Genomic DNA, 13,968 nt, shown 5'->3' on the forward strand with positions numbered 1-13,968 from the left:
AATTGTATAAGCCTAGCAGCTTCCCATGGATATTTTGATGACCATACCAGAAAACTGGGCAACTAAACAGGTCTACTGGTCCACTAAAACCAAAAAACTGACAAAGCTTATCAATGAGAAAATGGTTCCCTTGGGAGGGAAGGAGGCAGTATGGCACACTGGAAAGAGCCCTGACTCTGAAATCAGAAAAACAGAGCTCAAATCTTGACTTGGTCACTTATGAACTATGTAACCTTAGACAAGTCACTGAACATCTCTGGACCTCAGTTTTCCCATCTGTCAAATGAGTCAGAGAAGGAAATGGCAAACCACTCCAGTATCTTTGCCAAGAAAACCCAATGGAGTTGGAAAGAGTTGGGCACAACTGAAAAGACTCAACAATTAGAAAAACGAAAGAGTTGGATCGTATGATACTTCAAGTTTCTTTCTGCCTGGGCCTCATTTTCCTCACCTTGTGAGTAGGGATCATTTCATTCTTTGTACTTGTTATCTGCATTGCCTGGCACATAGTAAGAAATATAAGTTGTTTAATCTGTGAAATAAGGGGATTGAATCAGATGGTTTCTAAGGTTTCTTCCAATTTGTCAAACGAATCAGTAAGTTTTTTAATGAGCTACTGTTCGTGTACTCAGCTCTGTGGAGTTTAGGGGCTTGGAAGAAAGAAGGAGATGGGTCTTGCCTTCAGGGAGTTTAAAAGTGATATAAGGACACTCTCAAGGTCTCTCTGAAGAACTTTGGAATCAATTATGTGAGATGGGAGATTCTGGCAAAGGACCATCCAACATGATGTGCTGGCATCAAAGAAGATGGTATAAGATTTACTCATCAATTTACATTCACAGGCCTCACAACAACCTTAGGAAGGAAGTATTATTATTGACTTCATTTTATTGTTGAGGAAACTGAGGCAGAAGTTAAATTACCTGCCCAGGACCACACAGCTAGTAGATGTCTAAGGCAGGATTTGAACTCAGGTCTTCCTGTTCCACGTCCAATGCTCTAACTAATATGTCACTTAGTTGTTTGTAGTAATAATAATAGCATTTGTATGGTGTTTTGAGGTTTGTAAAACTTTTTATATCTCATGAGAGCCTTGGGAGATCAATTCTATTATTATCCATTCTAGATGAGGATCCTGAAATTAAAGGAGATTAACTGACTTGCTTAGGCTCATATAGCTAGGAGGCATCTGAAGAAGGATTTGAGCTCTGGTCTTTTTGATTCCAAGTACAGCACTCTGCTCACCGAGCCACTTAGTTGCTTCAATATAATAATAGTTTGTATTTATATAGTGCTAGGTGGTAGAATGAACAGAGCATGGGACTTGGATTCAGGAAGACCAAGTTCAAATCCCTCCCTTTCTCCCTTCTTTCCTTCCTTCCTTTCTCCCTCTCTCCCTCTCTCCTTCCCTACTTCTTTCCTTCTTTCTCTGTCCCTTCCTCTACCTCCCTTTTCTTCCCTCCTTCCCTCCGTTCCTTCCTTCCTTCTTTCCTTCTTTCCATCCTTCCTTCTTCCCTCCCTCTCTTCCTTCCTTTCTCACTCCCTCCATTCCTTTCCTTATTCATATGGGTTGCTCCCCCCGCAGTAGAATATAAACTCTTTGAGGGCAGAAACCATTTTGACTTTGTCTCTGCATCCCCAGTACCTGAAACATAGTAATTTCTTAACAAAGGCTTCTTTTTTGTTCATTTTGATATCTTCCACTATGCTTAGCATGCAATTGGCACCAAAATGTTCATTAAATGACTGACCAACTTAGAGGATCAATAATTAAAGAAAAATACTTGACAGTATAACACTGATCATTTGAAACTTGTTCTGTTGCCAATTAGGGACCCTTGAGATCATCCGCTCTGCTTCCCCCTTAGACCAGAATTCCCCATCCAACACCTGACAGTTTCCTGATGCAACAAAAGTTGTCTGGAGGCTGATGTGCAAATGACCATGGGCTTCATCTTCCTCCCCAATGTAATATCTGCTGCTAAAGTGAAGGCACCATTTACCACCCTCCTGCATTGTTCTCACAGGTTTCTTCCGGAGAAGCATAACCAAAAACGCCGTGTACAAGTGTAAGAATGGTGGGAACTGTGAAATGGACATGTACATGAGGAGAAAATGCCAGGAGTGCCGGCTGAGGAAATGCAAGCAGATGGGGATGTTGGCTGAATGTATGTATACAGGTATTTACGTTATGGAATCAGCTACACGTTATGAAGCCACCCCTCCCCTAATCTTCCAATTCAATTCAACACATGTTAAGCATCTACTATGTGCTATTAATAATAATTGCCTGTCAGGCAGTGGGAGAGTAGGGTCTGCCTGTCACTTCTATGACACCTGCAGTCTTAGGGAGTGCTCTGAAAGTACTGAGAGGTTGTGACTTGCCCAGGGTCACACAGCTAAAAATTATCAGAGATAGAATCCAAACTTAGGTCTTCTTGACACTATGGCTAACCATTTGTCTAGTGAACCACCTCTGCTAACCATCCATTCAGTCACCATCTGGCAAGTCAAGCATTTGGCCATTACTTTAAGCTCCTGAACTTAAGAGAACATGGTTGTAGGGAGATGGGATGAGAAGAATACCATCCTACCAATGCAGGTTGGCACCTCTCCAAGGTAAAGTCTTAGAAAGCTGTCTAGAACACTGAGATGTTCATGATCTTCCCCAGGATCACACAGTGACTATACGTCAGAGAAAGATCTTCAACTCAGGTCTTCCTGCCACCAGGGCCAGTACCATAGTTGAAAAGAATTCCTGCACCCTGAAAAGAATTCTGGCTATAGAATCAGAGGACCCTATGAGTTCAGATTCTAGCTTGACCGCTTACTGCATACATGACCTTCAACAATCCATTTAATCCCTCTGCACCTCAGTTTCCTTTTCTGTAGAATGAGTTGGTTGAACTTGACAACCTCTAATGCCCCTTCCAGCTTTAATTCTATGCTCTGTGATCTGCATTAATAAAATTGTAGATTGCAATAACCTGAAGCTGGAGACGATTTCTGGGCTTATTGTTTAATATAAAAATAATCTCAGAAAAGTGTTTGTGTGATTGCTTTAATAATAATAGTTAATATACAATATATATCATGTAGGTATAATTGTTTTGCATATTATCTCCCCTGAATGTCAACTCCTCAAGGGGTCTTTTGTGTTTCTTTTTATCCCTAGTGCCTGATGCATAATAAGTACTTAATAAATGTTTGTTGATTTATATAATAATAACCAGCTAATACTTACATAGTGCTTACTATGTGTCATATGCTGTGCTAAGTGCTTTACAGTTATTTTTTCATTCCATCTTCATATTTATATTGTCCTATAAGCTTACAATTTGAATCTATTATCTAATTTGTCCATAGTTCACAAAAGGTAAGCCATTCGCTCAGGATCACACAGTGAGTTAATGTCAGAGGTAGAATATAAACCTTAGTTTTACTGACTTGCAAATCCAGCTTTCCATCTATTATACCTCACTCCCCTCAGAGACTATAGTGAATTGTCTGAAGTTTTAAGCTAATTCCTTTTAAGGGGAACCCTACCTGTTGAAGTATAACATTGCACCAATTGGCAGAGGTTCACACAGGAAATTAATCCGCGCTGAGTTTTTAATATAGTTTTGTCCATCAATCTGATAGAGATGCTGTATTAACTGCCATCTTTGTGGCGGCGTGGTAATCTCCATCCCTATTGGGAATGCATATTCATCCATAATTAATTTTCCAGTCTGTAAATTTTAGAAAGCGCCCAGATTCGGCGATAGGCTTTATTCTTACTGAAAATGTAAATAGATAAACAAATGTCACCCAAGTGATAATAACTGTCACCGAGAATAATAGGCTCAGAAGGGTGACCCCCAGCTTATTGTGCACAGGGTACAATGGTGGAAAGCCACAGTGACATCTCAGCTGGGAAACAACTGAATCCTGGAAAAAAATTGGTCCGTGTAAATGATCCCAACTGTGGTTCCATGAAACTTTTAAGGCTGACGATCATTTTCTCATCTTGGCGTCTGGGAAACAAAAGATCCACCAGAGGTGGTGATATTTGAATCTAGTCTTGCAATGGAAACAGTGGCTGCATGGCTAGGGATCTCGGGTGGCTCATCTCTTAAACATGAGTGAGGTTGAACCCTGACACAGAGACACTGAACATTCCACTAAATATGTTTTGCGATGCAAAGGAGGAATGGCCCTTATTCTTTATGGATGCAGATTTCCCTAGAAAGGCAAAGAAAACCTTCCAAACAAGAAATTCCCCAGACATCCATTTAACTTGGAGCTTGGATTCTTTTGTTGTAAGACTACCAGGGAATTTTACCACAAAGTAAAAACGAGAGGAGAGTCCTATACAATTTTTATGGCTAGGTTATTTTTTTTAAAAATATAAGCCTATGATATACCCAAAGAGTTAAATCTCTAGGAAGGAATTTTAAACTTTCATTTTGGGGTTATTTTTACTTCTAATTATAATCTCAGTAACATTTTCTGTCTGATGATTTAAAAAAAAACCTTTTGCTTCATTTATTTATTTGGCAGCTACATCATACAATGAATAGAAAATTGAACCTGGAAACAGGAAGACCTGAGTTCTATTCCATCCTCGGACCGTTACTAGCTGTGTGGCCCTGGACAAGTCACTTAAACATTTTCCCACTCAATTACCACCATAAAATGGAGCTAATAAATAGCACCGTTCCTAAGGCTATTATGAGGATCAAATGAGATAATGTTTGCTAACCTTCAAGCATTATAGAAATGCTAGTTATTATTATTTTGTCACCTGTTGTTATGATTATATTACCATAATTTGTTTGTTTTATATATCTGGAGATGAATAGAATTTTTCTCACCTCCCTCGAGGAGTAGTGGTGGGGAGCTGACCTCAGAGTCAGGAAGACCTGTGGGTCAGACCTGAGGAGGGAGGAAAGCAGCAAGCATTTGTGATATGCTTACTATGTAGCAGGCACTGTGCTGAGAGCTTTACAAATAGCATCTTGTTTGATCCTTACAACAACCCTGGAAAGGAAGAGCTATTATTATCCCCATTTTACAGCTGAGGAAATTGAGGCGTACAGAGATGAAGTGACTTGCCCAAAGTTACACAACTAGTGAATTATTTGAGGTCACAATTTAACTCAGGACTTCCCGATTCTAGGCATCAGCTGACTTCCACTGTGATACGCTGGCTGTGTGACACCAAGCAAGGTGCTTAACCTATCAGTGCACTCAAACTGCTCTCTAGGGGAGAAATGGCAGAGCAGGTGTCTGTCATCATGGACAGAGAGACACAGAGACAGAGACAGACAGAGAGAGAAACAGAGACAGAGAGATGGAGAGAGACAGACAGAAAGGGAGAGAGAAGTCAACATAATTTTTATTCAATTTTATATTTTATTTGTATTGTTTTATCTATCTATGACAACTAAGAACCTTAGGCAACTAACATAAGTTACAGACAAATTGTGGTCTGTACAGGGGATGAGATTTTCATACTGGCAGTTTCGTCTTAGATGAAATCACAGGTTCTTAACATTAATTAATGCTCAATAGGAATTAGAGAAGACTTTACATTAAATAGGAGTAGAAAATAATAAAAATGGTCTGCTCTGAATTGTTTTTGCAGTTAAAAATGCTGTACTTATAATTAATTTTATGAATTGCCTTTTCCCTAATAACCCAAAGAACCTCTGGAGCATAAATCACTGTTTTTACATCTACCCTTTTCTTTATGCTTGTCCAAGTGCTAAAGTCTTTAAGGGATGGGTTTTTTGGTTATGTTTTTGATATTTGGGCTAATAATGGTTTCTAATGGTTTTTATTTTTAGGGATTTCTATTCTTTTCCCCCTACTTTTTTTAAAATTAAATTATTTTATTTGTTTTCAGTGTTCTGCAATCACTTCCATATATCTTAGACTTTTTTCCTCTCCCTTCCCTTCCTTCCCCACTCCCTCCCTGAGATGGGATAGAATTTTATATAGGTTCTACACATACATACTTATTGAATACATTTTCACCTTAGTCATATTACATAGAAGAATTCAAATGAATGGGAGAAATCATAAAACAAAACAAAGCATAATACAAAAGAAAATGGTCTGCTTCATTTTGTGATCCAGTTCCACAGTTCTTTCTCTGGATGTGGAAGGCATTTTGCCTCAAGTCCACTGGGAATTTTTTAAGTCCTTGCATTGCAATGAAGTACTAAATCTACCAGAAAAATTCCTCACACACGGTGGTTGTTGCTGTGTGCAAAGTTCTCCTGGTTGTGCTCTTTTTGCTCAGCATCAGATCATACAAGTCTTTCCAGGCATCTCTGAAGTCTTCCTGTTCATCATTTCTTATAGCACAATAGTATTCCACTACATTCATCTACCACAATTTATTCAACCATTCCCCAATTGATGGGCATCCCCTTGATTTCCAGTTTTTGGCCACCACAAAGAGAGCTGCTGCTATAAGTATTTTTGTACATGTGGAACCCTTTCCCATTTTTATGATCTCTTGTTTTCCCCCTCCTCTTGTCTGATCTTCAAGGGAAGCCCAGTCACATTATCAATGCATATTATTCTGTAATATATTCTTTACTGAATTGGGTAGAGGTAGAGAAACAAACCAGGACGTTGCTAAATGCCAATCATTTTTGACGAGTTATGATTTGAGACCTTGAATCTTGTAGCTTGAAGCCAGAAACACCTGGGAGTTCCTGTTAAGAAGACAGCAGGCAATCTGGAGAATTGGATTAATTTCTAAACAAAAGAAATTGACTCTCAGGGTGGGTTTTGTTAAGCCAACGTTCAAGGCATCCTAACCTGGGATCTGTGACTTTGTTTTTAGAACATTTTAATAACTATATTTCAAAGTAATTGTTTGCCTTTGTAATCCTATATATTTTATTTCATACATTTAATAACATAATTCTGAGGAATCTATAGGCTTCACCAGAATACCAAAAGGGCTGAGGGCACACAAAAGATGTGTGTGTGTGTGTATGTGTGTGTGTGTGTGTGTGTGTGTGTGTATCTCCTGAGATCAGGGAATTAGAGGTTTCCAAGTATACATTTCATTAAGGTTATAACAAGGTAGCAGAACCTATAGATGCCTAATTTATGAGTGATGTATACTTTTCATACCTATACAACATATAGTTGAAAGAACATTATTCCTGGAGGCACAGAATGTGAGTCCAGATCCTAACTCTGATACTACCTGTATAACCATAGGCAGGTCATTGAATCTCTCTGGATCTCAGTTTCCTTATCTGTAAAGTGCAGAGAGTTGGATTAGATCAGGGGTCTTAACTTTTTTGTGTCTTGACCAACTTTGGCAGTCTGGACCCCTTCTCAGAGTATTTTTAAATACATAATAACATAAAATACACAGGATTACACAGGAATACCAGCCTTTAGTGAAATTACCATGTAATTATTTTTTCCTATCCAGGTTTAAAAGTCCCCTCAAATCTATTTAAACTCCTTGGGCATCCAAGGACCCTTGGTCAAGGATGCCAGGATTTAGTGGGCTCTATGTCTTATGCTGTGGTAAATCTGGAATCTCAGAGGAGGCTTCTACCTGCCCGCATCTAAGTCCTTCTCTCCTCCCCTCTCCCCCCACACTCCCCTGCCCCGCCTTGCACTTAAGGATGAATGTGCCGCCAGTCTAGTGTTCAAGAGTCCTGGGTTTGAGTCCTGGGTCTGTCCTGAAACTCTGTGACTATATACTAATCGCTTGGTCCCTGTCTTCTGTGGTTCTCTGTTTCTTCATCTGTAAAATGGTGAAATCACAACCACTTCATGAGAATATTAAGGAGGAAGATCAGATTACACAAATAAAAAGTATTGGCGTCCTTTAGAGGAGAGGATTAATGTTATCTGAAACAGCTAGGTGACATATTGGATAGAAATGAATTCAAATCCTACCTCAGACCCTTGGTGGGATGATAATGGACAAGCCTCTTAACCCCTCTCTCTGTCTCGTTTTCCTCTCTGTAAATTAAGTCTAATAATAGCATCTATCTTCCAGGTTTGCTTTTAGAATTGAATGAGATTTTATGTTATATATAATATGAAGATATTATAAGATATAAGATATTATAGATAAGATATAAGATTATAAGGTATAAGATATTATAAATTTATATATAATATAAATTTTATTGATACAAACACATGAATATATGTATATATAAAGTACTTTGCAAAACCTATAGAGTCATGAAAATGCTATCATTATTATTATCATTATGGAAAAGTATGTTTTATTTAAGTTTTTGTGTTTAAAATTTTGGTGAGAAGAGAAGTGGTTGGTGATCTAATCCAACCCATTCATTTTCCAGATGAAGAAACTGCTGTCAGACAGTAATTGATTTTCCTAAGGTCACACAGGTTAGTAAATAGCAGAGTAGAGAAGATTAGGAAATAGATTGGCTTGGCACCCAAGCTCAATTTCACATGGGAAAATGTCACATCAACTCAAAAGATGATTTGGTGAGCTAAATTGGTGCATTATGGAAAGTATAACAGCATGCAGTTGGATGACTAAGGATAATCAACCATTTTGAGTTTTGATTTTGGGCCTCCTTGTTGCCCAGCTAGTTAACCAATCTCTCTTTAATTTATTTTCTGGTACCCAAGAATCAGAATTTCTTCAAGGACATTTACAATGTCAAGGACTTCCTTAATGCTTGTGTTCATGTCTTTGATTCCCCATGTTGACCTCAGTAGTATAGCCTATGTGATGCAAACCATTCAGAGTGCAAAAATGGCTTGCTAACAGTGGGGGGAAAGTTTGAAATGTAACCTCAAAACAACTAAGTAACTGTAGGTGTGGCATCATCATCAATCAATCAATCAATCAATATACATTTCTTAAGTGCCTGCTATGTGCTGGACACTGTGTAAGCACTGGGCATACAAAAAGAGGCAAAAGACAGTCCCTGTTCTCAAGGAGTCTAAGGGGGAGACAACCAACAAACACAAAGATACAAAGCTAGCTATATACAGGATAAATAGGAAATGATGAACAGAGGCAAAGTGCTAGAATGAAGAGGGGCTGGGGAAGACTTCCTGTAGAAGTTGGGATTTTAGTTGGGATTTAAAAGAAGCCAGGGAGGTCAATAGTGAGAGTGGAGGAGGGAGAGTATTCCAGGAATGGAGGACAGCGGGAGAAAATGCCCAGAGCTGAGAGATGGAGTGCTTCTAGAATGGTCAGGAGGCCAGGGTCAATGGATCAAAGAGTGTGTGTCCAGAGCAAGATGTAGAAAGTCTGGAAAGGAAGGAGGGCGCTAGGTTAGGAAGAGCTGTGAATGCCAAACAGAGCATTTTGAATTTGCTCCTGGAGGTTATAGGGAGTCATTGTTGGAGGTAACTGAGTAAAGGTGTGTGTGTGTGTGTGTGTGTGTGTGTGTGTCTGTGTCTGTGTGTGTGTGTGTGTGTGTCTGTGTGTATAACAGACATAATCCAACCAGCACTTTGGGAAAATCACTCAGTGGCTGACTGAATAAAGGTTGGATCAGAGAGTGGAGGCCCCCCCAGAGCTTGCTTTCCTGGTGTTTTTGGTTACTGAGAAACTTTGGTCCTTCCTATCTGAGCTCCAGAGTTGCCATGGGTACCAGACACTTTATAGTCACCCATCCGTGACTTCAAGTCTTTCCTAGATTTTGTCCATGGAATTTCCCTGCGTTAGACTTTCTTTAATCTTGGCACTCAGCCCAGAACAAAGGTTGAAGAGAGATTTCTTCTTTACCACCCTCACCCCGTACTCAATGTGTCCTGATGATTTTTGAAATCCATTTCTCTGAAATCCTTTAGTTGTTCCCCAATTTCACTTCCCCCTTCCCTCCCCAGAGCATATCCAGGCCAATTCATCATTCAGAATTTGGATACCAAAGAGCATAGTTGCACACCAACCAGATTTCATTGGTCTCTTAAGGGGAGGGGGGAGAGGGGAAAGAAACAAATAACTTTAGCAAATGTAATATTTAGCCAGTCACGCATTCATTAACCACTGACTAGGCTCCAGCCATTCTTGGGTGGGGATACAATGAAAGTTAAAAACATGGTTCCTGCCCTCTAGGAACGTACAATTCTAATAGCAGCAAATATAACGCCCAATTACATTTTGATGATTTGGACTCCAGTCATATGTGACAGTCATCTTTATTTTGCATATAATTTGGGGAGATTTTTTCCCCCTAGAAAACATGAACATAGTAAACATAAATGTCTGTGGAAGAACATTTATCATGGCAGAGATGTGGGGCTGAACAGAGAGGTATTTTTGGGATGATCCACATAAATGGTCACAAGGGGCAACTAGATGGCACTTATCTTCCTGACTTCAAATCTAGTCTCAGATGTTTACAAGCTGTGTAACCCTGGGCAAGTCATTTAACCTTGTTCTGTTTCCTACATAAGGAAGACCTTTCTGGATTCCTCCACCTAATAATGCTCTCTCCCTCTTAAAATTAGTTTGTGTGAACTGTTGGAAAATGCACACTTTGTAATGCCTATGTGCAATATGGTTCAGTGCGGGGCTTTTCCTTTTTGTGTTGTGGTTCCCCTTGGCACTGTCTGGTGAAGACTTAGGTTTTTAAAGGCATAAAACAAAAGACAGAGTTATAAAGGAAACCAATTATATTGAAGTCCTCTTATTAAAATATTATTGAAAAATAAATTCATGGGGTACAAGTTAAGAACTCAGTATTCTAGTGGGAAAAAGTGCAAGACATGAAGGCAAGAGAATCTGAGTTCAAATCTTATTTATGATGCATATTAGCTAGGTAATTCCATGTAGTTCACTCCTTTGAGATGCAGTTTCCTCATTTGTAAAAAGGGGATACCAATTGTACCACTTCATAGGGTTTGTTGTGATGAGAAAATGACTAACTTTATATATAAATGTTAACTATTATCATCAACTGTGAACACGTTGTAACCCTGGCCCTATTATATTACAAGCTCCTTGAGGGAAAGTATGATTTTATTTTTTGGTCTTTTCCTGGGTCAGAGGCTTGCACATAGTAGGTGCTTAGTACAAGTTGACGAATTGAATTGATTTCAGGTGTATTTAACTTTTTAATCAGTTGATTAATTTTCGTTCATTCATTTATATTTCAACCTCCATGTCATAAGGTTGAAATAATTAGGATAAAACAGTCCATCTTGTTGGTAAGTTAAGACCATAACTCTGCCCAACAGCATTTTCTGTGACTAATAAAGTTAAGTCCATGTATTTAAAAAAATATTTCAGGTTTGCTAACTGAAATCCAATGTAAATCTAAACGACTAAGAAAAAACATGAAGCCGCCTTCTGATCGGTCAGCCAATGAAGACAGTGAGGGGAGTGATCTGAGACAGGTGACATCAACAACCAAGTCATACAGGGTAATCAAATTTAATCATGATTTCAGGGAATGCTAGTGATTGTTCTTTTGCTTCATTCCAACTCATTACCAGTGAACAGGAGAGTCCATGTTGAGTACATACCAAGAGTATGTTAGTGTCCCTGCTTTTCCACATCCCCTCCAGCATTTGTCATTTGCCTTTTCTTTCACCTTAGCCAATCTGATAAGTGTAAGGTGGTATCTCAGAGTTATTTTAATTTGCACTTTTCTAATCAACCGTGATTTAAAACTATATAATTGTTGATGGTTTTTATTTCTTCATATCCTTTGATTCTTATAATTTATTCTTATGATACCCCTCAGTTAGCCTATGGGTTATAAGCGGGATGCCCAGTTTACAGATGTTCTGTAACTTTCCAGAGTTCTGTAACTTGCCCAAATAAGTACAATAAATGGGCATTTACACCATATATTAGAATTCACATCCCCTGACTCTTTACCGTCTTTTAAAAAATACTCCCCCACTAATAATACACAGAAAAGACAGAAAGATTGCTTTGTCTCTTATGACCTGACACTTACAAATATGAAAACTGAACCTTGTGGGCTTTTTTCTTGCCAGTATAGGAGAAAATAGAACTTACTCCAGACCAACAGAACCTTCTATATTATATTATGGATGCCTACAGCAAGCAGAGGATGCCTCAAGAAATAACTAATAAAATTGTGAGTAAAATATCTGAAAACTGGTCCAGCAAACTTCATCAGCAGAATTTACCTAAGTCCTTCTCAATGAATATCAGAATTAGATAATAAAGGCCTAATTAATTACTTTTGACAATGGAACAGCAAGAAGTCATACATGTTTGCCTAATATAATTACTAGTTAGATTAGGACCTAAGAAACAGAGAGCATTTTTAAATTGGAGACGAGATTCTGTAAAATTTGGTTGCAGTTTTCTTCTGTGATTTTGTCATCCCAACTATTTATTTTGACTTTTGTAATTTGTTCCCCTGAATATTTAGTTAAAAGAGGAATTCAGTGCAGAAGAGAATTTTCTCATCTTAACTGAAATGGCTACCAGTCATGTGCAGGTCCTTGTGGAATTCACAAAAAAATTACCAGGTATGTTACAAATTTACTCAAATCCTTAGAAGTACATTCATATATGGAAGAAATAAGGATATCTTGGTTGTAAAGGTCAGGGTATTTATTATTAGAACATCTCATTTTTAAGGTAAACATTTTTGTGTACTATTATTATTAATAATAATGTTAATAGATAGCATTTATATAGCACTTTTAGGTTTGCAAAGAATTTTACAATTATTATCTCATTTTATCCTCAAAACAACCTCAGGAGGATGGTGCTATTATTATCCCCATCTGAGGTAAACTGACTTGCCCAGGGTTATACAACTAAAAAGAATTTGAGGCTAGAGTTGGACTCAGATCTTCCTGACTCTCAGTCTAATACTATATACACTGCACTTTAGGATCGCATTTTAGAGCCACCCCATAGGGGATCTTAGGTATTATCTAATCCAGCTCCATTTTACAAATGAAGAAACTGAGCCTCAGAAAATATAAATGAGATCCCCAAGATCACAGTATAACAGGATTTCCCAGAAGGACTTCAGTATAATGACAAGAATATTGAGTGAGGTGTCAAAGACCCCAGGTTCAAATCTAGGCTCTGATATTTATTACCTATATAGACTTGAGAAAGTGTTCCAATTTCCTCATCTGAATAATAATAGAATTTGACTAGATGACCTCTGAGATCTCCTCTGCATCTAAATCCTCTGATCCTAATGATCTGCAAGCAACAAGCATTCATTTGTCTATTGTGGGCTAGATTATGGGCTGAGGATATATAGAAAGACAACCCAGTAGTTGCTGTCCTCCACAATCTTACTATCACATATACATGGAAAAAGAAATATATCCAAAACAGATACAAACAGATACAAACTAATTTCATGTGGGAACATCAGCACTTGTGGAGATCCACACACTGAATTCCTCAAGAGGGAGGTGGTGTTGGAGCTGAAATCTGAATTATCTCACTGAAAGTTGGAGGTGAAAAGAAAGAGCATTCCAAGGACAAAAGGGTGGAGGTGGGAAAGTGAATGTTGTATATGATGAATACACCAAAAAGACCAATTGATCTGGGGTCAAGATAGAATGCATAAAGAAGAGTACTGGGTAATAAGCCTAGCAGGGTACTCAGAAGTCAAATTGTGAAGGGCTTTAAATGTCAAATAGAGGAGTTCATATTTCGTCCTAGAGACAATAGGGAGCCACTGGTGATTTGGGGGCAAGGGAGTGACATGGTCAGAACTGTGCCTTAGGAATATCACTTTGTCAGCTGTGTAAGGGACAAAACATTTATACCACCACTACTTAAAATATTTCAAGCTAGTAGGCAGAGCTATTTTTTTGACATAGACTTTTTGTTGGACATATTAATCTACACCCCCCCCCCACCTTGGCCTGTGGTGTTATTTTATTAATTTTATTGTATCTAACTTTTTGGATCAATGTGGGCTTGGGCAAAATTCATAAAACGTGGGGAGAAAGTGCTCACTTATCATTGAAATGTGAACATTCTCTCAT

At 38.4% G+C, this 13,968-nt stretch overlaps 1 protein-coding gene across 3 annotated transcripts in view; it reads left to right on the plus strand.

Annotated features, from left to right (window-relative positions):
• Nucleotides 1-13,968, plus strand: part of NR1H4 (nuclear receptor subfamily 1 group H member 4) — a 73,788-nt gene that overhangs the window by 40,853 nt on the left and 18,967 nt on the right. For 2 of the 3 annotated variants that reach the window (XM_072655685.1, XM_072655683.1), the window contains 4 exons: nucleotides 2,028-2,180; nucleotides 11,255-11,388; nucleotides 11,976-12,074; nucleotides 12,375-12,474. In XM_072655685.1, coding sequence (XP_072511786.1) covers nucleotides 2,028-2,180; nucleotides 11,255-11,388; nucleotides 11,976-12,074; nucleotides 12,375-12,474 — 486 coding nt within the window. The remainder of the gene's footprint in view (nucleotides 1-2,027; nucleotides 2,181-11,254; nucleotides 11,389-11,975; nucleotides 12,075-12,374; nucleotides 12,475-13,968) is intronic. The other variant, XM_072655684.1, reaches the window with a different exon arrangement.

Source organism: Notamacropus eugenii, chromosome 3, assembly GCF_028372415.1.
Source record: "Notamacropus eugenii isolate mMacEug1 chromosome 3, mMacEug1.pri_v2, whole genome shotgun sequence".
Classification (NCBI taxonomy): Eukaryota; Metazoa; Chordata; class Mammalia; order Diprotodontia; family Macropodidae; genus Notamacropus; species Notamacropus eugenii.